General features: G+C 54.0%; 8 protein-coding genes across 8 annotated transcripts; 5 read left to right on the forward strand and 3 right to left on the reverse strand.

The window, feature by feature from the left end:
- Positions 1-881: 881 nt before the first annotated feature.
- On the forward strand, positions 882-2,476 carry AYO20_10987 (hypothetical protein; the record flags this gene model as incomplete). Its single annotated transcript, XM_022649241.1, has 9 exons — positions 882-938; positions 992-1,049; positions 1,120-1,502; positions 1,554-1,565; positions 1,618-1,927; positions 1,988-2,051; positions 2,108-2,244; positions 2,303-2,387; positions 2,446-2,476. 9 exons carry the CDS (start codon positions 882-884, stop codon positions 2,474-2,476), a joined length of 1,137 nt encoding a protein of 378 aa, XP_022494777.1.
- Positions 2,477-3,458: 982 nt separating this feature from the next.
- On the forward strand, positions 3,459-5,790 carry AYO20_10988 (hypothetical protein; the record flags this gene model as incomplete). Its single annotated transcript, XM_022649242.1, has 2 exons — positions 3,459-4,336; positions 4,395-5,790. The coding sequence occupies 2 exons, from the start codon at positions 3,459-3,461 to the stop codon at positions 5,788-5,790; spliced, it is 2,274 nt and encodes a 757-aa protein (XP_022494778.1).
- Positions 5,791-6,858: 1,068 nt separating this feature from the next.
- On the forward strand, positions 6,859-8,202 carry AYO20_10989 (hypothetical protein; the record flags this gene model as incomplete). Its single annotated transcript, XM_022649243.1, has 1 exon — positions 6,859-8,202. One exon carries the CDS (start codon positions 6,859-6,861, stop codon positions 8,200-8,202), a length of 1,344 nt encoding a protein of 447 aa, XP_022494779.1.
- Positions 8,203-8,887: 685 nt separating this feature from the next.
- Positions 8,888-9,738, reverse strand: AYO20_10990 (hypothetical protein; the record flags this gene model as incomplete). The annotated part of the gene is made up of 3 exons (XM_022649244.1): positions 8,888-9,345; positions 9,432-9,567; positions 9,631-9,738. 3 exons carry the CDS (start codon positions 9,736-9,738, stop codon positions 8,888-8,890), a joined length of 702 nt encoding a protein of 233 aa, XP_022494780.1.
- A 762-nt stretch (positions 9,739-10,500) lies between these two features.
- On the reverse strand, positions 10,501-11,369 carry AYO20_10991 (hypothetical protein; the record flags this gene model as incomplete). The annotated part of the gene is made up of 2 exons (XM_022649245.1): positions 10,501-11,240; positions 11,294-11,369. 2 exons carry the CDS (start codon positions 11,367-11,369, stop codon positions 10,501-10,503), a joined length of 816 nt encoding a protein of 271 aa, XP_022494781.1.
- Positions 11,370-12,853: 1,484 nt separating this feature from the next.
- Positions 12,854-15,349, forward strand: AYO20_10992 (hypothetical protein; the record flags this gene model as incomplete). The annotated part of the gene is made up of 6 exons (XM_022649246.1): positions 12,854-12,893; positions 13,189-13,484; positions 13,549-14,043; positions 14,100-14,311; positions 14,381-14,965; positions 15,067-15,349. The coding sequence occupies 6 exons, from the start codon at positions 12,854-12,856 to the stop codon at positions 15,347-15,349; spliced, it is 1,911 nt and encodes a 636-aa protein (XP_022494782.1).
- A 380-nt stretch (positions 15,350-15,729) lies between these two features.
- Positions 15,730-17,985, forward strand: AYO20_10993 (hypothetical protein; the record flags this gene model as incomplete). The annotated part of the gene is made up of 1 exon (XM_022649247.1): positions 15,730-17,985. The coding sequence occupies one exon, from the start codon at positions 15,730-15,732 to the stop codon at positions 17,983-17,985; it is 2,256 nt and encodes a 751-aa protein (XP_022494783.1).
- A 594-nt stretch (positions 17,986-18,579) lies between these two features.
- On the reverse strand, positions 18,580-21,046 carry AYO20_10994 (hypothetical protein; the record flags this gene model as incomplete). The annotated part of the gene is made up of 2 exons (XM_022649248.1): positions 18,580-20,818; positions 21,012-21,046. 2 exons carry the CDS (start codon positions 21,044-21,046, stop codon positions 18,580-18,582), a joined length of 2,274 nt encoding a protein of 757 aa, XP_022494784.1.
- Positions 21,047-22,656: the final 1,610 nt, after the last annotated feature.

Below are 22,656 nucleotides of genomic sequence, written 5' to 3' on the forward strand. Positions count from 1 at the left end.
GGAGCGAAGAGCTACACTCTATCTGTTCGTCCGCATCTGGTTTATCTGATGTCTTGCGTGGTTTCGACATATGGCGAGGGAAATAGGCGCTATTTGCATCAACAAATATCAGGGTGCTGAGAGCTGGGAAGGCAGGGAAGAATACTCCCACCAGATGGATGGCAGCCTTGTCGCGAACATGGCACGTGCTTGGCTGACATTAGTCAGGCGTGTCAGGTTCCGTCATGCCCGCCCTTGGCGTTCTCGGAGAGAGGTTACTCCGGATCATGACCTCGGTAGTTACGATCGTCGTGCCTCCACATTTTTGTCCTCGCTTGATCAACCCCGCCATTAACTGCTCCTTCAATCCCCGCGGCCTTGTTTACCAAATAATGCCAAATGATGCATGCGTGCCTCTATGATGACGCGTGCTTTGAATCTTTGGACTTTTGACTTTCGCCATCAGTTCCCAGAGCCAGGCTTGAATTGTAAGACGTACATCACGAAAAGAAGAGCCAATCTAAGGGGCTTTTCCTCAATCTGGACAGCCTCTTGGATGCCTCAGTATCTCCAATCCTGTAGGCCATGACTTGTTCACTTGCCTTTTGCCCGTCCTGTGCGACCCGAGGCTCCATCTGCTCGGCATTTTGGGTTTCTCGGATCTATAATCTCCATTGTGCTCGTACCTTCCAAGATAATGGGGAAGGACTGAGAAGGCGCATCTGCCCCTCCTCCGCCCCTCGTTCTCTGGCCAACCCGTGCACAAGTCGATGACCGAGTCAGACAAACATAAAATCTACTAATGTCGCTCGTGCGGCCTTTTCTTCCACCTCCTTCTGCTTCTCTTCTCTACCCTGTGCTCCGTTCCACCGACCTACTGAACAGTCGCCGTCTTTGCCGCCATGAGTGATCCCGCGCCGACTTTCGATATCCCCAAGGAGTGCTGGGGCGCTGTTGTGGTACGTGACTTGCAACGAACCAGCTTAGTTCAGGCTCTCACACACCTCAACAGAAAAACGAGGGGCCCGACTTCTATGTCGAGGTAGAGAAGGTGCCTGTACCTGAAATCGGTCCGTACACAGCCTGTCGAACCCTTGCTAATCTGACTCAATTGTGCTGACTCGCGACTCTTCCGTGCAGGTCCCAATGATGTCCTGATCAAACTCAATGCCACGGGTCTCTGCCTAAGCGATGTCCACTTTATGCTCAACGACTGGGGCACCGCGAAGATGTCCGACCTGGGGGTCAAGTGCGCCGGACACGAAGGAGCTGGAGTGATTGTCAAAGTGGGTGAGAACGTCACGGCATACAAGGTTGGCCAGCGGGCCGGCTACAAACCGATCCAAAATGTGTGCCATTCCTGCGAATACTGCAAGAGCGGCAGAGAGACATATTGCTTCAAAGCCGTCTACACTGGCGGCCACTGCGACGGTGGGTACATGTTGGCGTGCTTGCGGACAGATGTTAATGAAACTGCAGGGTCATACAAGCAGTACGTGGTTTCACCGGAGAATTATACAACTGTAAGGGCCCACTCAAGACGTGAGATATTATAGGCTAACTTCCCATCACAGCTTATTCCCGACGTAAGTCCAGCTATGCATCCTCCCTGCCTCTGCGTGTGTTGACCCTTCCAAGGGAGTATCAGACTATGTCGCCGGTCCTGTGATGTGCTCCGCCTCGACAATTTACTCCTCGCTCAAGGAATCGGATCTGAGACCCGGTCAATGGGCCGTCTTCCCTGGTGGTGGTGGCGGTGTTGGTATTCAGGGTGTTCAACTGGCTGCCGCGATGGGTATTCGGCCGATCGTGGTCGACACTGGAGACGAGAGGAAAAAGCTCTCCCTGCATTATGGAGCTGAACATTTCATCGACTTCAAGGATGGAGACCCGGTAAAGAAAGTTCTTGAAATAACCGAAGGAGGAGCCCATGGAGTCATTGTTACTGGTATGTCTCGCCGGTCACATTGCGATCTTTTCTATGGCGAGTAGCTAACAGCATCGACAGCCGTACAAGCGTACCCCATCGCACTTGACTACCTCGGAGCTCGAGGAGGTGGACAAGTCATGTGGTAAGATATATTTCGCTCCAGCAGCAGGTCTAACGCACTGGCTGACGCATGTATAGCATTGGCATCCCGCCGCAAGGAAAGTATCATATCGACCTGGACGCATCAAGGCTGGTGTTCCGCAATCAGTCCATCAAAGGAACTTTGGTCAGCAGCTTGGCCGACATCGACGAGACACTGGACTTTGCCAAACGAGGTATGTGATGCGCGGATGTGTGTCAGTGATGACGAGGAGGCTGAACCAAACTGAACAGGGAAACTTCGCCTCGAGCCCACCGTGGTAGGGTTGAGCAAATTCAACGAATCGGTTCAGAAACTCAAGAACGGACAAGTAGCAGGGTAAGTTTTTGGGCATCGGCAGCAAGGCAATCCAGAGTGTTCACTGACGAGTACGCAGGCGAATTGTGGTTGACTTCAACCTACCGTGATAAAGCATAGTTTCTGATGCAGGGTCGCTTCTGATGAGGCTGAAGGCAGATTGCAACATGCCCATCTCCGATGGGGAGTGTGGTCTGAGAGCCTGGTGGGAGACGGACACCAGTGCGCTGGCGAGTCTATTGGCTGCAGTTTCTATTCCGAGGGCCTGTTGCTGCAGCAGTACTGGGCGCATCCGAATAGAAAAGTAGACACGTGCTTGTAGAGTCACTCGGTAGCGAGAAAGTAAAGAGAAGGTACCTATGAGACAGTGCTTTGTGTCTTCTGCCTTGATGCAGTCCTCCCCTTGCTTGCGGATTTGGCGGCAGTTGCCATTCAGCCAATAATGATACAGAGATGACCGACTCCACCTGTTTCCGCAAATAGATCAGCCAATCATGACCAGCTCTACGCGCCGACCCTGTTTGAGGCCATTTCGACTCCACTGTATTGCTTTCCTCCTCATCTCTCCTTCGTCTCTTTCTTCTATCGTGCTCTTCCTCCTCACCTCCAGACCAATGTCCACAATTTCCACCTTCTCCCTCGCTATTGGTTTGTCTCTCGCCAATGCATTTGTTCAGCGTCTTCACAGGTGTGATAGATCTTCATGATCTGGCATAACTTCTATCTTGAGCCGCTAAACGCCAGCCAAGGTAGATTTTCTCCCACCGGTCACCCATTGGGCCGCTTGCATCATGCGAAGAGCTCCCGTTTTCTGTGAGTGCGCCCGGTGCTCATCCTAGGGGCAATCGTGGTCGTTCATTTTTGTCCCGCTCACATCCCCCTTCTTGAATATCTTTCTTGCTCCCCTTCTTCTGTCCTCGTGTGCCTGGTGTGCTGTGCTCTGCTGTGCTGTGCTGTGCACCGTGCATCTGTTTTCTTTCCCTTTACACTTTAATTCCCTGTCCTTTTTCACGCTTGTACGCAGCAGGTCTGCTCCCTTTCGAGTTCTGCTGGGACCAGCACGGTCAAGTACGCTGCGATCAGGCATCCAGCATGGCTACCGCGTCCGCGTCAACTCCAGCCCTGCAAGGCTTTTCACTCTTTCCGACGACAGTCCCCAAGATCTCGATTCCAAACCCACACAAAAAGAACCCAAGCCTGCACAGTATCAGTGTCGTCACCTCGCCGGACAGCGCGTTTTCGCCCAATGCCGAGTCGGTCGTGATCAAAATGGAGGAGGAACGGCCGCCTCTGCCTCGACTCCCTGCCCGCCTGGGCGAGCAGCAGCCCACGCGGGAAAGTACCCCTTCTCCGGAAGACATCGGACGGGCAGTGAGCACGGTATCGCCGATCGATGGGAAGACGCCTACTCAGCCCGTCCACCCTTCTGCTGCAGCGGCGGCGTATACCCCATCGTTATACCAGTCGCCCGACTTTCGTCAAAAGTCATCTCCGCAAGCCTCGTCGTCACTAGGGACAGGATCGGCCACGACATTGGTGGCAGCACCAGCTTCCACAGTGTACGTCCAGGTTGCGCCGAATGACAAATCCCCGATCGGACCGTCGCCAATCGTGCCCATCCGCTCCATGTTCCCCGTCTACGACCCTTCGGCGCCTGTGGCCACTCTGCCAGTGTTCGTCCCGCAACCCCCGCCACCGGTGCGAATCTCCGGCATGCCTCTTTTCGCAGGCATACCACCTTCGAGGGAGGACTACCGAAGAAGCAGCCTTTCGATCCCATTCAACATGTCAGCCATGGCAGCTGCACAGAGGACGGCGCCGGCGAGTGTTCTCAACTTTCCGTCAGACGTCATGAGCATCAGCGTCGGTCCCCGCATATCGACGCAAAGGGAGCTCGAGAAGTTGTGGGAAGCTTCTCACGGGACTGAACCGGCTTCGTCGATCAAGTCTTTCGATCTCGAGATGGCACGGTAGATGCGCGCTCTCCACACGTTTTGTTTTTCATATCACGCTAATGATGGTGCGCAGGACCGAGGAAGCAACATTTGTATTTGGCTCCCACCCGTCTCTGCCCTTCTACACCCTCCAAACGTACGACACGAATGAGATCGCCATCTCAAAAACCTGCCCCAGCAAAACCAATTCCTCTTCAGCCGGGGCGGAGAGTCCAGTCACCCGCGACGTCGTTCTCTGTCCGCTGGAGCCAGGTCCTCGCCGCCTCCCGCCCAATGACGGCCTCGTGGCCTTCATATTCCCCAAGCTGGCGGCCCTCCTCGCTATAAACCAATCAGCCGCCCTCGCGCGACAGCATAACCTCGCGCCCACGGACAGAGACGAGATCGAAGCGCAGGCGGTCCGTCGTGCCGCTCAGCAAGAAGCCTGCCACTTGCGGTACAATGCAAACGGCGGATTCTACGAACTGGAACACCCGGCCATAGGGCGGGGTGCTATGGGAGGGGATTTCGCGATGAAAAGCCCCTCTCTGAGCTCGCCGACGACGATCAAGAGCATTATGGGGAAGCCTGTGTTGCATGTGACCATTTCTAGCGACGGTCCTCTTCCCACTATCAGTGTGATAGACCCCAACGCGTCACGACGGACCGGCGGGATCATGACGCCCACCACCACGGCTCCATCCTCTGCAGGAGCTGGCATACGGCGATTGTCGACGCTTCCACTGACCGAGACGTCGTCACCTTCGTCAGAGTTCTCAACCCTCGCGACCCTTGATCTGACCTCTGAGATCCTCCATGTGGATGCCAACGCCATTCTCGACCTCATGCCCAGCCTGTTCAGCATCGACTGCATCGTCTCAGCGATTCTCTCCGTCGCCGTGGCAGACGCGACCACGAATGCGGCGCTGGGAGGCATGGAGATCTGGAAGCCCAGACCTGCCCCGGCATCTCGTCTCGGAACAGGAGCCAGAAGTATCCACACCCGGGCCGGCAGCGTGAAGAGCCACGTGGGCAGTGTCTTTTACGCGACCATCGCGGAACGGGAGGAGGCCGAGGAGGAGGCCAAACTAATGCGGCGGGCCCACGAGGCCGACCTCCGCACGGGCGGCTACTCGTCATCGAAATCCAAGTCCAAAGGCTCGCGGATGTGGTTTGGGCGGCTGTCGAGCAGCAGCGCCACGACGACCGACGACGACTCTGATCACGTCTCGGAGAAGAAATCTCGGAGGAAGAGGAAGTCCAAGACCAAGACCAAGAAGATCGTCATGCGCGAGTTCGACCTGGAGAAGCTGGGCCACTACCAGTCCGGCGACCGCAAGGGTGAGGAGTTACCCGCCGTCACGAGGGGAGCGCTCAGCGGGCTGATCATGGTGTTGAGACTGGTCGTCTGGCTCCTCACCACGGTCGTGCAGGTGCTGGCTTGGGTGCTGGTCCATGTGACGAGGGGAGTGACCAGTGAGAAGTTCTGAGGGGTCATTGATCCCCCCTCCTCCTCCTCCAAGGTTCCAGCCAGGCATAGACAGAGCCGGTCGACTGCGCCAACTCTTTTTTCTTGTTCATTTCCTTTTCTTGTTCCTATTTCCCAGACTTGGTATTTTTGAGAGACGGCGAGGTCGTTCTGGCTGGGGCGTTTATATCAAAGCGGCAGCCTGTGTCACCCCTCTCTTGCTTGGAGAATGGATGCTTTGCAACTGCGTGCGTGATGGTGATGGCGATGGCGATGGCGATGGCATGCGTAAAGGCACAAGATCTGGTTGGCCAAGATTCCCCTGTGTCAATTGACGCGGGGAGCATTTCGAGGGGGGTCCTGGTTCAGCACGCTGGATTATGTTGAGGAGGACGTAATGAATGACGGACATGGCTGGATAAAAATGCGGATGATGATAAGGGATCGGATCCATTTAACAGAAGACATCAAAAGGAAATACCAACCCAGCCCAACCCAGCCAGCACACAGGGATTGACAATGATGATATATGTGAAATACGGATGTCGATGTCGGTGTGGGTGTAGGTGTGCAGGCAGATTAGTTGAATCACCAGATCTCGAACGAAAGAACTCTTACCAGAACAAGCCTTTTATTCTTCTTCCTCCGGAAGTCCAGTGTTATCGCCATGTTCAAAGCGGATGTCCAGATGGATGGATGGTCTAAACTGCTTCACCCAACAAACCGAGCACGAACCGGTGAATTTATCGATCAAGTGAATCCCTTCAATTCGGCTCTTCTGCCTGACCTTTCTTTCTTAATGTTCTCTTTCCTACGCTCCTCACCTTTATTTCCTCAAACAACACACTACCTACAAAACAAAGGTAGATGTTTGTTCACTCACCTCCACCATCCGCGACAAATCGAAGATCAAGAAGAAGCGAGTCAATCAAGCCTGGCATTGAGGGCGTGTCTCTCACCTTACCTCCATCCCTTCGGTGGACACCCTTCTCACGCACGGCCTGAAGAGCCACCGCGACCCTTTATCGCCTGACTGTGTTTGTCTTTTTTGTTGTTGGCACCACACGAAGCGAAAGCTCTGAAGAGAATAATGAACGCTCACGTCACCGATGACGACAATGGCGAACTCCTCGGCGACGTCGCAGGCCACATATCTGAACACTCAGCAGACGAGGGTAGCGACTCTGAAGAATCCCATGCGGGTGAGCCTTCTTCGACACGAACACGTCGACACCACCCGGGCGGTGACGAGGACCCGGCAAAAGCTCGACTTCTGGAACACCTGCAGTCACAGCTACACAGCCTCACGCTCGAAGCCGAGACGGTCCTCTCCCGACAGCCGCGAAGCACGCAGACGACCCTGGCGGTGGAGACCAAGGGCCTCTTTGACGAGTACAAGCACTATGGCTCCATGGCGCGGCTCAAGGTCGGGATCGAAAAGTTCTTGAAGTTGGGGGACGAGAAGGGCAAAGTGTGTTTTGAGAAGGAAGTGCGAGAGGAGGACAAGGAAATCATCACCAAGGACGGTCAAAAATCCGCGACTGCATCATCATCATCCCCTGCTGCTGCTGCTGCTGCCGTCCCCGAGGCCAAAAGACCGGCTCATTACGGCGAGGCGTTCATGCTCAACGGAACCGAAGACGACGACAATCCCAAATTCGACGCAAAGCTGGCATTCCCCACGACGGCGACGCGCATCGCGCGAGACCCCGAGACGGCGGACACAGAGACAGACACGACCATGCACCCTCTGCGGACGACCGACCCGGACTCGGTGCCGTACGTGACGACGCTGCCGTGGGACCCAATCGCCACGAAGGTCAGCTGGCCGGACGACCGGACGTGGCCGCGGGGCCTACTGGGCAACGTGAACACGATCCTCAGCGTCGAGGACGCGGCGGCCCGCGAGCGCCTGTTCCACCACGTGTCCAAGTACGGGCCCGCGCCCGTGTTCAGGGTCGGCATCGCCGAGCACCTGCGCAGCGAGTACGCGACCGTCTTCGAGTCCGCGCGCGACAACTACCTGGGGCTGACGCCCGAGACGCGCACATTCCTGCGCGGCGTGTACCGTCGCCAGCGGCACATCAACCGCGCCGAGCGCCGTCTGCTGGCCCTCGCGTGCCGTGTCGCCCAGGACTCGGTCCAGATGTTCTGGGAGGACGCGGCCGACGCGCTGCGCGGCTACGACGCCATGCGCACCTTCATGGCCGCCAGGGAGGTCGAGCGCGACGCCGAGGCCAGAAAGACCCAGGCCGACAGGCGCAGGGCCGACGTGCTCAAGGAACACATCGGCCGGTTCAACAGGGAGTTTGGCTCGGCGGGTCGCAATGCTGGAGACTCGAGCGCCGAACCCGCCCAAGTTGCCACACCGTCTGGCGAACCCGCGACAAAGGCAACAGCCCAGGCTGGTGGTCATTCTGAAGAAGAGACTTGACGCACTGTGTGGGACAGGTGCGGGGATATACTGCGTTACTCTCCTCCGTTCACACCTCATACTTTGTGGATGCATTGGCTGTAAAAGGCAAGGGAAGAGGGAGTTAAATCGTCTGGGTGTGAAGACCTGGAACGGAAACGGGCTGCGATCGGACGTCAATGAATTTCCCAATCGGGAAACCAGATCAGGTTAGCAAGTTACTCCCTAGGTATTAGGGAAGAAAGCAGGGCATGGCATTCTGGGCCATAATTACGGGCCACGGCACCGATGATTAGGTACCTACAAGTAGATACCGAAGCAGCCAGCCCCCCGGCCCCCCATCTCATCTTCCCGGCTCTATCTTTTTCTTGAGCCTTGTCACTTGACACGATTTTTGTTTTTGCACCACTCCTGGTGGAAAGAAATCACTGACCACTGTATTATTATATTACCAGGTGACCGGTTGTATTTTTCTGCACCTTCCCAAAAGAAAAAGAACAATTCCGTGTAGATAGTCGTAGATGAATAATGCCGAGACGATTTTAACCTGACACTGCTAACAAAAAAAAGCCCATTCTCTTCCCCTCCGTTCCTCATTTCCTTCCGCTCTCTCTGTGCGTGGGTGTCTGGTTTGTGTCTGTGTTTGTGTTTGTGGGTGTCCGGGTATTGACAATCTCGAGTGTACGAGGTAGGTTGTAGGTCAACCTCACAACAAGGCAATCGCGCCAGCAACACCCACAACGGCGGCGATCATGCCGGGCGCCGCACTCTTCATCGCCGCGCCAACGCCGCCGGTGTAGGTCGCGTTGTATGGCCCCGTTGGCTTGGAGGCTACGGTGGTCATCATCGTCGTGGTCGTGGTGCATTGGGTGGTTGTCACCATGCCGTCCGAGCCTGAACCCATCGCACCGGACGTGGGGGTGTCTGTGACACTTGCCGTGAGGGTGGTCATGTTGTCCGTGGCGTCGGCGACGCTGGTCACAGACGTCAATGTCCCTGGGACAGTGGTGGTCGAGACCCCGTTGGAGGCGTCACCGTCGGTCGGGCTGGCCGTTGGGGTGCCACTGGCTGTGTCTTCTGCACCGGTGGTAGGGGCCGAGCTGGATGAAGAGCTTCCGCCCCCGAGGGCGGCACCGCAGAAGGTTTGGCCGAAGACCAATGCCGCTGGGCTCCATTGTCAGTATATTTTGCTCCGTTCCCTTTTCTCGCAAAAATGGACCACAAGGGTTGGGGGGTTTGGAGTCACTCACCCTGAACGTCAGCTGGGGAGCACGTCTGCGTGACTGCAGTAGTGATGGCAATGATGAAGGGTGCCGAGCTGCAGATACAGTTCTGGTCGTTCACGGGACAGCCCGAGGAGGCCAAGGCAGCGGTGGCAGCATCTTGCTGTAGGTCACGACACGTTAGCGATGTTTGTTTCAAACTGTGGGGATTTTGACAGATACTCACCGCACAAGCTGGTAATCCGCTCAAGGCGCTGGTGTCTGCCGGGGTCTGAGGCCTCGCGAGGGCCACAGCCGAAAGGAGCAGTGGGAGCTTGAAGATGGCACGATGCATTTTGACTGACGAAGCAAAGTAGAATTCCTTGATCGACTCGAAAATGTGTTCTTCTTGCACCAGAGTTACTCAGATCAAAAGAAGGAATAGAATGCCACGATGGACGAAAACGAGTGGAAGGCCTTTGGCTGTGACAAAGAAATAGAGACAAGAAACCCCAAACACAAAGGAAGACGCGAACGAGGAGAGTGTCGTGGGAAAAGGGAAGACGACAGAAGCAGATCTCCCTAGCTATAAAGATCTTCAATTCAAGTAGAAATTCGCTGATTGCGGTCGAGCACCAAGTGGAATGTGGGCTGTTGTTTTTCTGAACTCGGTAGACAAGGACAACGCATGGAATGTGGCCTTGTTATATCACATTACCTTGAACAGAGCGTCGCACAGGGCAGAGCAGAGATGAGATGAGGCATGTCATAGCTCGAAGCTTGACTGTTGTCTCGACAGCGGTGTGGAAGCAGACGTCACTCATGTAGAGACCATATTGTTACAAAAGATCGTGCATGGAGACGAGATGCAAGGAGGGAGAGGACGAAGGGACCACAGGGGCTGCGGAACGGCCAAATGTTGATCCGAAGAGCCCCTTGCTGAAGTTCATCCAGCTAGCTATCTTTCACCTTGCGCTTTATCTTCTGTAGTACAACGCCGCATGCTATCCAAGGATGGCATATCGTCTGTGAAACCATGGTACGGGACAACTCGGCAATGATATTAGATCAGAACTATGGCATTGTACATCTGCAGCTCCAGACTAGCACCCTCGCCTCAAGCATGTGCATCCGTGGTCGGCGCGTCCCCCGTAGTCACCAACTTGGGCCCCTTTGGTCCAGCCTTGCCAGTGAAATTTGTGTAGATATGCCACACTGATCCATCATCGTCTGTCTCGGTCATGATGACACTGAGATTTGCGGCCGTGGGAGACAGGTGCCCGACGAGGGTCCATTTGTATTCGTCAAAGTAGCCCTTCATTCCCGGCCAGACTGGACCGCTGTCCCAACAATGTTTGCCAGGGACGCCGGGAAAGTCGAGCTCGTTGTTGTCTGGCAATTTCCCAAACCAGTAGCCGGCGATGTCGTAGCCATCTCCAGCTTTGGTCGCGTTGATCTGCCATCCTTGGGGTTGGTCGTACCATTCGTCCGACGAGGACTGGAGGGATACGCTGATATTGTCGTTTGACTGCTCAGGCATGACAAAGTAGAAGGTGTTGTTATCATACTTGGTCCGGTCGAGCGTTTTGTTGCCAGGAACGGTCATGCCGCCAATGAGCAACGAGTTTTTCAGTGGTTCCCAGGTTGTGTCCGAGCATTCAGACGCCGGTCCGCCAGTGAGGGTGAGCTGCGAATGCCTGTCAGATTGTGCCTCGACAACGACACGTTCTCGCGAGGGAGTCCTTACCGTGGTAGTGCCGTTAAACCATGCAAGATACGGCATCATAGCATCATCAATAAATGCATCGCAGTTGAAATCATTGGAGCTCGCGCCTCTATCGGTGAACACGGTATATCCTAGAGCAGAGCGTCAGTTGTCTTCGCTTGCGCACGAGGACGGGGTGCCTTACTGCCACAATCCTGACCAAGCACTGCCGTAGAAAGAGTGAGGCCCACGAGTAGTGCATGCTTCATAGAATAAGTCATCTTGTTGGCCCAAAGATAAGAAGCCTCGATGGTCAGGAACACTTTGCTTGCCTGAAATTTAGAATGCTCGACGATAGGAAGTGTAGTGCAAAGACGAGGTATTTATCCAGTTTGGAGCTCTGCCATAGGGATATTGTGTCCGAAGCAACGTGGCAGAACGGCCAGAGCTCAGCCGCAGCACCAACAGTCAATTCATTCCACCCTCGGCAAGCATCGATACCAGCACTAAAAGACAATATCTCGACGGCTTCAGAGGCACCCGATTTGGTAAGAGGACCGAACACGGTGACCGGAGGAAAGCTAAATGCGAAGAGGCGGTCGCTCAGATAATTTGGGGCTTTGATACACTGACGATCAAGGACTAGACGGGCCAAAAGTCCACAACTGGATGGTCGATGCTAGCGAACATAGTTTGGCACTTTGTAACACAGTGGCAGGTCTCGCCTACCAACAATTAGTCTTGAAATTGGCGCATTCGCTTGCTTAAACTCTGAGGGCGGAGCTGGTGCAGGTAGGGCATTGTCAGGCGAGCGTGTCGACAATCTGCTGCATCGTCGTTCCTTGGATTTAACCGTAACTCTTTGCGACTAGTTTCCTCCGAAGCAGCATGAATAGGTCAATTTCAGAAACCCAATGTGGCCAAGGCGCAGCTCTTCTGGGTCACATCACCGGTCCAAGCTTGCTTGAAACTAAGGTCGATTTGTTTCTCGACAAGCTTCACCAAGCGAATTGCTTGAGGAAGCTAAGAATTGTGCCATGGCGGTGTTGCATCGTGGAATTCCGCCCCGTAGGGCTGATTCGAGGAGCAACTTCAGAGCCGCAACTGTCATTCGCGGCTAAAAATCGAGACGGCTGGCGACACGAGGCAAGCAGTCACATCATTGGGGGAGCTGCTTGAGTCCGCTCAGTCATGTGCTAGAGACAAAGTTTCTTGCGTTGTCCAGTCCAGTTCTGGGAGAGGTTCCATGGCTAGGAAAAGAGAACGGACTTTTGGTGTTAATACGAGAAGCTGCGCATGCCTAAGTAGCTGAAGAGAAACATGGAAGAGTAGCAGAGGGACAGCAAAAGAGTCCTTGCCTCGTATTCGCTTCCACAATGCACGGGGCGAGAACAAAGGTAGTGGTCTGGTCGATTGCACAGTGCGTGAAGACTTGGGATCATGTCAGGCTCGGGGCTAGCCAGCTAGCTTCCTGAGGTGCGTTTCTTGAAGGCTTTGCGGTTCTAGAACGTTGGTGCGCTATCATGAAGTGTGGAGGAATAATCAATGGAGAAACTAGTGGTTCACCTGAGGGCAAGTAGGCCGAGAACGAGACGGCGTTAAGGAGTTACCTAAATGGGAGTGACACCGCAACTATTGTTTTTCCGGACATGTGTCATTCCACGTGCCCGCCACCACATGTTGATGAAGGTATGAGTCCCAGCGTCTTCGTGTTACAAGCAAACCCGTCACCCGGTGCTATACTCGGAGAGGCGTCTGATGGAAAATGTCAGACCACCTAGAGCCCGACTATCTGGCAGACATTGGTACTTGTAGAGGTAAGAAAGAGGTGAGCAAGTTTTTTCAGGCAGGCATGGCAGGCTAAGATTGGCCGCGTTGGCAGTTGTGGGTCTTGAAGCCCGAAGACGCCCTTTGAGGTTCCCCTATAAGCCTCTCACGCCTCTTCTGTGTCTGGATGGAAGAACCCGATCTCAATTAATGATTCCTTCCATGTGCGGTGATTTTCAGCGCTCGCTCTCTCCCTGAGCGTCATAATTCGCATGGCACAAATATTATCATCACCTCTGCTGCAGACTCTTGTCGCTCTCTGCTTGTGCGCAGTCCAAACCATCGTCGCCCGAACCGTGACCTATGACTTCAATATTGCATGGGTAACCGCCAATCCTGATGGCTTCAGTCGGCCAACTATCGGTATCAATGGCCACTGGCCGCCTCCCACCATAAGCGCCGACCTGGGCGATACCGTCGTGGTCAATGTAGTCAATGCGTTGGGAAACCAGTCCACATCTCTACACTTCCACGGCTTGTTTATGAATGGAAGCAGTGAGCTGGATGGGCCTGCTCAAGTCAACCAGTGTCCCATTACCCCTGGATCGACGTTTACATATCAGTTCAAGGTATGTAATACACCATTCCACAGGGAATATCCCCTTATTAAAATACGTGTTTGCGCCTTTCTAGGCTACCCAGGCTGGCTTATACTGGTACCACTCCCACGTTCAGGGCCAGTATCCCGACGGCTTGCGAGGACCACTCCTCGTTCGCGATCCGGATCATCCATATCGTGGACAGTATGACGAAGAGTTGCTGTTGTCCGTCTCGGACTGGTACCATGACGAGATGGCACTCCTAGTCCCCAAGTACCTACACGGCGGGGGCATGATGTCGCAGGAACCTGTGCCGGACGCCAACTTGCTGAACGATACACAGAACCTCCATATCCCCGTCGTACCTGAACGAACGTACTTGGTTCGTCTGGTCAACATGGCCGCGTTCGCGGGTCAGTACTTCTGGATTGAAGATCACTCGATCAGGATCATTGAGGTGGACGGCGTCTACACCAAGCCCGCTGAAACTGCCATGATATACCTCTCGTCTGGGCAGCGCTGCAGCTTCCTCGTCACCACCCAGGCTGAACCGCACAGGAATTATCCCGTGGTGGCTTCCATGGATCCCGTATGCCCATTCATCACTCTCTCTTGCTCGGGTTTTGACTAACAAATCTTTCGCAGACCTTGTCCAAGATACGTAGTAGCGCAAGCCAGAATGTGACAGGATGGCTGGTCTATGCGCCCGATCAACCACTGCCACAGCCTCAGGTGATTGACTCTTTTAATCCCTTTGATGATGTGACGTTGGAACCATACGATGAAATGTCTTTGCTTCCTCGACCAGACCAGAGCATCGTCCTGAGCTTGGGAATGTCACATGCTGGAGGCATCAAGTAAGCGCCGCCCGTTCTTCTCTGCTCGGGTCCATCTATACTCGCACAAGTAGCTCACTCTGTGTCCAGATGGTTCTTCAACAAGACGCGATACGCAGCCCCAGAGATTCCGTCGCTTTACACAGCTTTGTCCAGTGGTCCATCCGCAACAAACGACTCCATATATGGCTCCACAACCAACCCTTTTGTCCTGCAGCACAACTCGGTCGTGGAGATCATCCTCTACAACCACCATATGGTCCGCCATCCTTTCCATCTGCATGGCCACAATTTCCAAGCCGTCTACCGTTCTGCCCCAAAGGCCGGCAGCTTTTTCACCAGCGGTCTCGTGGAGGAAGACTATCCGCGGACTCCAATCAGGCGAGACACGCTCTTGCTGGAACCCGGAGGCTTCATGGTCTTACGATTCAGAGCCGACAACCCTGGCGTCTGGCTTTTCCACTGCCACATGGAATGGCACGTAGAAACAGGTCTGGTCGCGACGTTGATCGAGGCGCCGCTAGAGCTGCAGCTGCAGCATAGGGATCGCCCGTTACCCGCGATCTCATGCAGCTCTCTAGAGAGCGACCAAAAAGAGCAGCAGGCGGGTGTGCCTGCAGAGGAACAACACGAGCCTACTCCCGAATCCCCGGAATCGACAAAGGCTACCAGAAGGTGAGATTGGGCCAACCCACCCCTGACTCCTTTTAAGCTTTTCATATGATCTACTTCCAACCGTTTTCCAGGATGGAATCGCTCGCTAACTCTCTCTTCAGCAGCTCCATGATCTCCACGACCGTATTGATGATGGTTGTCTTCATCGTCGCAATGGCCGGCCTCACTTTCACCGTCAAGCTTTGCCGCAGGAAAAGGGGTACTTCGCCAATCCAGCCAAATTCCTCAGCCATGCCCGACGTCGAACAAGAACGTCTCCTCGAAAGTTCCTCGAGCTGGGAGAACATGCATGTCTTTGATGAGGGCGCGGTCGTCAACTCTGCAAAGTCATCCTTGGATGGAAACCAGACGGATGATCATGGTGGTGGCAGACAGAGCCGTTGATGTGCCACAATCCACCTCTTAGCAGAGGGGTTTCTTGCAACATAAACACGTTGCTTGTATGTACAAAAATAGGGTTTAGGCCTGTATTTTTACATGTATACTCCGACCAGTGAATAGATAGATAGATGGTCGTTTCTCTTCCCACGCATCAAGAACATATCCACCGCGAGTTCTTGTTCTGCCTCAAGTCACTAAAAGCGGCAGTTGATAAAATACATGGTTGTACTAAAGGGGGGAGCCAATGGATAGAGCGGCGCCACGCTCATCTCCTGACAATATTTTACCCGCTCGCCCGCCAGATCAGGATCTTATCATGATAAGATGCAACTGCGTTGTCTCCCAATCATTGTTCCTCCTCTCTGTGCAACCTGTCGAGACCCATGGACGACGCTTTATCACCTGAAGAATGCCTCGACATTCTCCGCCTCTCCTTGAAATCTTCTGATAGTCTTGTCGCACTTCTAGCAGAGACTAGCGGGGTACCATCACCGGACCACCTCCGCAAGATCATCGCCGCCGTCCTCTGGCATCGCAAGTTCATCGTGACATATTATTTATGGATTGTCGGTGCAATCGTTATTGTGGGTGGCGTCCACTTTGGGAGGGCAGCGCACCGACGCAAGAGATGGGACAAGAATGATCAGAGACTTATCAACTATGCGGCTGTCGCACCCAACCCCTCACCCTCATCAAGCGGTACATCGACTGGGACAAGTACACCTTCGCAGAAAGAAGATTGTTTGGACAATGGAGAGACAACACCCTTGCTGTCACGGTCATATCCGACTTCTCGAAGACGGCCACCCCTTGCGGATCGACTGAAGTCCTTCTTGATGTTCCAGCCTCGACCCATCCCAGCACTAACAGCTCCCTCGAACGTCCTCCCGAACAATGCCATCACCCTCGCTGTCCTCTTTTTTCTCGCCGTCAACCTTTTCTACCTTTTCTACCGTGTCCCGTTGTCATTGCCATGGATCTTTATTCTCGCCGATCGGGCTGGTCTGCTCTTCCTTGCAAATCTTCCAGTCCTCTACTTACTCGCCGCCAAAAACAACCAGCCGCTCAAATGCCTGACAGGACATTCCTACGAAGGACTCAACATCTTCCACCGTCGTCTTGGAGAGTGGATGACTTGCTTCGCTGTCATTCATATGTTTGGGATGCTTGCTGTCTGGTACACCATCCTCCGTCCTCTAGGCTGGAACCTACTCCGTTATATGACTAGCAAAGTCGTTATTCTCGGTTTCTGTGCAGTGATTTCGTACTATCTCATCTACCTCACGAGCATCGGTTGGTTCCGCCGTCTTTACTATGAATCGTTTCTGGTGGTACACGTCATATTCCAGTTCGCCGCTCTGGTATTTCTTTTCTTCCACTATCCTACGGCTCAGTTATACGTCTGCGCGGCCTTTGCAGTCTGGGCCGTCGACAGGCTCCTCTGGCGCATGACGATATCATCTCGAAAATTTATTGCAACTTTGGAAGTTGCTCCAGATGGGGACACTGTTCTGGTCCACTGCAATATTCCGTTGTCCCGCCAAAATCTTCTTCTGGGGGTACAAACGAATCTCTACCGCGGGTGGTCTCCCGGCCAGCACGTATTTCTCACCATCCCCTCCATGGGTTTCAAGTACCGCTTTCAGGCGCACCCATTCACGATAGCTTCACCGGCTCCAGCAGGAAGTTCAGCGTCTGGAGGATCGTGGCCTCTTCAGCTCACGATCCGCGCAATCGACGGCTTTTCTCTCGACCTTCTGCGCTACGCCCGCCACCATCAACATTGTGAAGTCGTTCTTGACGGTCCTTATGGCAGTACCTCAGCGCTGCACGCAGCACAGTCAGCAGATCGCGTCTGCTTCGTCGCAGGTGGCAGCGGTATCGCAGTCACCTATCCGCTTTCCTGGGCAGTCCGTGTCCGACAGGATAGCAGCGCAGATGCAGGACCCTTCCTGAGCACAAGGACCACATATGAGAATGGTGTGAAGACTGTGCCATCCACTACTGCAGAGTCTGCTCCGGCCGACGGAGACCCCGACTACGCACACTTCTGGGTAAGGCAAGAGGTGCTGCATGGAAAGTGGATCTGCATGGTCCCGCGAGCGAGTGCGGTCAAGTCACTCCACGATGACGAAGATGATCAAGACTCAGCGACCCCTCCTGCTGGAACAGAGCAAGGGAATGACGAAGCCGGGAGTTTAGTAACGCGGGCATTCGACACAAGATCTCCGGGCTGCCAACACGTTCGACCAGATATGCAAAGCGAGATCTACAGCTGGATCACGTCCGTCTCCTCGTCCTCTCTAGCCGACGCTGCTAGAAAACCTCTTTATCCTTCATCGTCTTCCTCCTCTTCTTCTACGACACTAGAGGACTGCTCTCCAGATCCGCTCCCGTCTTCTTCTTCCTCTTCATCACAATCGGCGCTACAATCCCCCAAACTGAACTTTAAAGTCACGAACGAATCTATTTCTTCACGAGCAGACAAGCAGAGCACCGCAGACAGGACCAGGGAGAAGATCTGCATCATCGTCTCCGGCCCAGACGGCCTCGTGCGCGACGTGCGAAACGTCGCTGCCGACCTTGTCCGCCAGGGAGGCTGGGACATTGATGTCTGGGCCGAGAAATTCGGTTGGTAGACGCGACCGCGACCGAAACCGCGCGCGCAGAGATTACGCCATGAAACCTAGACTTGAATGGAAGTGAATGGGGAAGAAGAAGTTACTTATTAGAATCTAGAGATACAGAATTATAGATGTACGCAAATGTAGGTGGACGGGGGGAGAGAAAGAAAGAGAAATCGCAGAGCAATCTTGTCATGTCATGTCATGTCATGTCTTGCTTAGATTTCGGCACCGAGCCGGCCATCGTGTCTACTATTCCTCTCAGATAGGATAGATAGATATCATATAGCATATGCACTTGGCCTATGTCTGTTCTGCATTGCTCATACACCCGCCCTGTGCCATGCATTCCCATAAAGGGAAGTAGACAATTAGAAAGAGCAAAAACCAAAACCAAAAGGGAATGGTGAGAGAAACCCCCTTGGCCCCCTTTCGCTTCATGAAGCGTTGTATCGCCTTCTTCGTGCTGTTACGTCCCTTGTTGTTTTCTGTTTCTGGTTCTTGACAGTACGCCCGCTAGAGCGCCAAAGTGCAAACAAAACGTGCATTCGTCCCAAAAATGTGGAACCACATGTAGCTGCGTTCATTCGGTTCCCCCTTTTGCCTCTTTCATCGCGAGTGCTGATGATCCATGCCCGTACTACTTGTTGGTGCATAGTGTCTGTTCATCATGTCCCCCAGATTAGCGGCGGCATGCATGTCCACATCGAACGAGACCCCTGCTGGGTCCGTCCCACTGCCGACCCCTGTTCCTGCAACCCCTCCAGGAATTTGGCTGCTTGGGTCGTCAGGCAGACCGAATCCGCCAAAATATTCATCCGCCTGGGGGATTCCCGCCCAGTGATGCATGGAGCTGTAATCCCAGCCGTTCATCATCGGGGTCCCGCCAATGGGACTGTCCCAGCTTGTACTCCAATTCAGCGTGTCAAACATGTTGTCCATGAACAGTTCTTGAGTGGCCGTGTTGAGCTCGTCCGGGTTACCGTAGGTGTTGGCAAATGAGACATCAATGTAAGTGGGGCGGAAAGACGAAGCCGCCGACGCCGACATTGCCGTTAACTGTGCGTGTTGTGCAGCTGGCGTGGTCGAGGACGTTGGTGTCTCGATGTTGTTTGGCAGATATGTCTCTTGGTACTCTTGGAGGGCGGCAGAATGCCGTTTGCTGGCGTCATACAGCCGGATGACGACCTCCAACGACCGGCGAGCGGTAGAGGACCAGGCCTGCAGCTCCTTCAGGACTTGCACAGCGACTTCAACTTGATGGCGGCTGCTATCCACTACATCGACGTCGTGAGGATCCGAATAGAGCGAGAGAAGTGGAACCATCACAGCTTGATAAATAAGCCACGTGGCGTTCCAACCAGACATCTGACATTCCTTTTGACCTCGCCAGGTGGAAGCAATGTCATCGATGAGATCTGCACATACAGCACGACAAAGCTCAATCGCAGCTTGCCTTTCTGGAGAGAGGCTCTCCCATGCGATCTTGCGCATGGCATACCAGAGCAGGGCAGGGCGGTGGAGAATAATTCGATTCGACAAGTACCGCCATCTCATCACATTCTTGACGACAGTAACGCCGGGAGGCTCGTTGGGAGTCGCACGTGAAGAGTCCGCCTGGACGGATGAATGCTTGTACCACTCAAGATAGAGGGCGTCCAGAGGACAGCGTTCATACTCTTCCAAGAGAGGAGAAACAGCCAGGGCATCTTCCATTCTTGTGCTGATGATGCAGAAGCGAACGTTCTCCTGCACCAGAGCTAGCATGGCCATAGACTGACCTATGGGCTCTTGAGGCGGTTTCGCTGTTATGGCGTGGCTCATTCGGCCCATGCTCGGTCTTCCCAGAGTGTTGCCGGCCCAGGCGTCTAAAATGAACGTACACCACCATATCCTGCGACGCATCTCGATCGAGAAGGATGCCTTGTGGACCTTTGCGGGCCCAACCCCCTCGGTGTAGTCTCGATGAAGTCCCAGCGTGGTAGCAACTCTCAAGGTGGCGCCCATCAAAGCATTTGCCTGGTTGGGTATCTGGACGTAATGAAGATAGAAGCCGCTCAAAATGGCAAGGGCTTGAACAGTCTCGAGATGGGCAGAATCCAAGGTGTCCAAGTTGAGATATTGCTTCGCCCGGTTAAAGTAGACGTGGTGACCTGCATCCTCCGACGTCCCTGCTGCCACACTGCCCATGGCCAGGACACTGTTTAAGAGTAGGAGCCATCGAGAATCAGTTCTTTGTGCCGTCATGTACGTGTCCCGAAAGACTTGCTCCTCGATCAAGGGTATGAAGGGGTGGACATAGCTGAAGTATGCATTGATCAAGGGGATCTCGTCCCAGGCGGATGTTGAAGTGGCGTCGTTTCTTGTCTGACCAGGATCCATTCTCGGATTCTCTGATGCCGGTGATGCTTCCCGGGTGGGAACTGCACTCCTCTCGGGAGATTTGGTCAGGCAGTCTGGATCGAGCCAAGTGATGACTCTCAGCACCGCCATCACGGAAGATATTCCAAGATATGATGAGTTTTGGTTAACTGACAGGGACAGCATGTTGACGTCGTCCGTGATGCCTTTCAGGGCCTGAGTTTTGCGGTCAGAAAATCCATCATTGCTGTCCTCTGGCGTTGGTTGCAGCTTTTCGAGGTTGGCAGCATCAGGATTCACAGGAGGCGGCTTCTCCTCCACGCTGGGTGTTCGAGGTGAAGGGGGATGGAATGGACTGCTCTTCTGGATGAGCTCTACGAGTCTTTCGCGAGGGAGCTCTTTCAGCTGGTCTGGGTGCACATTTGGAAAGAGCTTTTGTAGGATACCTCGATATTCCTGTAGCGTTTGAGAGATCTTCTCAACAGACCTGTAGATGAAATGTCAGAGACTGGCAAAATAGGTGCGAGAAGTCACTCTGCTCACCGCCTGGAGGGCATCTGCCGTTGTCTAGGCTCGGTGTAATGACAAGACGCAGCCTTCCGGTACCATTGACAGGTTTCGCATGGATGCTCTCCACTGCACCTGATCTTGCGACGTCGACAGGGCTCACAAGCCCTCACGGTAGAGGTCCTTCGCTTTGCGGCCGAGCTTGCATTTTGGTCGGTCTGCTCAGGGCTGTGATATTGCGCAGTCTCAAATGTATGAAACATCCTGAAAGGGACCCAGAAATCTGGAAATCCTGCTAGGGAATGACACAACAGCAGTCCACCGAGCACTATGGACTCCTAATATAGATGGGCCTGGCCAAAAGCGGGCACGGGACCAGACGTCACGACAGCGCTGAGACCTTGCAACCCGGGGAGCTGCCCAGAGTGCCAGGACTTGAGTGTATGAGAACGGAGTTTCTCTGAGAATCTCCCAGGTGGGCGCGATGATACTCTGAATGACCTTGAGGCCGAGGTAGTCAGGGATCGACAGAACACCTACTCACAAGGAGATTGGTGGAGCGTGGTCGATTAGGCAGAGAATAGCAAGGGAGGTGCAGAAGTTGCAGACGCGTGCAGAGCGCCTCCTGTATCACTTTCACTGGACTTCTGGTGTACAGAACAATGAGTTTGTCCGAGATCAATGCCACGAGGAGAAGAAAACCGGCGGCATAATATGCTGCTGGGTCATACTGCCTGAACTCGTGCCACTGGCCATATGGAAGAATCCGGGGAAACTGTGGGAATAACAAGGGCAATCTTGACCGGGGAAATGGTTCAGTTCAACCACATGCATGACGGGCTAAGATACCTGGTTGGTGCTAGAGGTCGCGCCAGGAGGTTCAAAGGGTGGTGTGCTTGTTCCCTGGCGAGAGTAGAGGGAGAAGAATGGACCACGGGAATGATCGCAGGACTAGGGTCTCGAGCAGGGGTGTTTGGGTTGGGAGGCCCCGGGCGTTATGTAACCAGGGTCGACCAGAGAGCCATGGAAGGACTCCAGAAGGAAAAGAAGAAGTAGGACCAGAATTGGCTCGTTCAGGTGCATGCAGTAGTGAGTTCGATTAGGATGGAGACGAGCTAAGGGAAAAAGCTACGGTAGGTAGGAGGAATGGAGCGTCGAAGTTGAGCGACTTTAGACTGGCCAACGAGGTGAATTTGTCACCGTTTGTCCGACCTGTCGCGCAGGCAACGTAGAACAGGGAGAGGGATAAAGGGCGAGTAGAGGCAGTCCTATGTAACAGTCAGTTCTGGATGCTGTTCGAAACGGCCAGTGAAAAGGTCTCGATGAGGTCGATGGAAGATAGGAGGGGAGTGAAGGGGGGTAGCAAAGTAGGTGGTACGTGTGGGTGGTAATTTGATGAGTGATAAAGTGGGAATAGGCGGTACTGGTGGTACATACATGCTACTGTACATTATTGTCCGTAAGTGCGTAATGTCGGAAAAAGAGAGGCATTGACTAGTAGGACGTGGTATTCGTCTGAGGAATCCTTGATGGATGGATGGCTGATGCTGATGATGGATCTGTGGACCAGTCACTCCCTGCTTCTCACTGCACCTCACGCACTCAGTGCCTGCGCCCGCAGATTGTGGGGAGCTTCGTGGTTTGGCCTTGGCCCCTGACCGCCTCCACATCCTCTTCCATCAAACATCCACATCGCTATCGCCCATCACCATCACCATTGCCAGAGCCTTCAACGCCATTCTCATTGCCATCTCCACCTCCACCATGTCCATCTGCTTCCCTCGTATCAGTCCCCTCTGTCAAGTACCATCTGCTGTC

This window comes from Fonsecaea nubica (genome assembly GCF_001646965.1).
Source record: "Fonsecaea nubica strain CBS 269.64 chromosome Unknown Scaff129, whole genome shotgun sequence".
Classification (NCBI taxonomy): Eukaryota; Fungi; Ascomycota; class Eurotiomycetes; order Chaetothyriales; family Herpotrichiellaceae; genus Fonsecaea; species Fonsecaea nubica.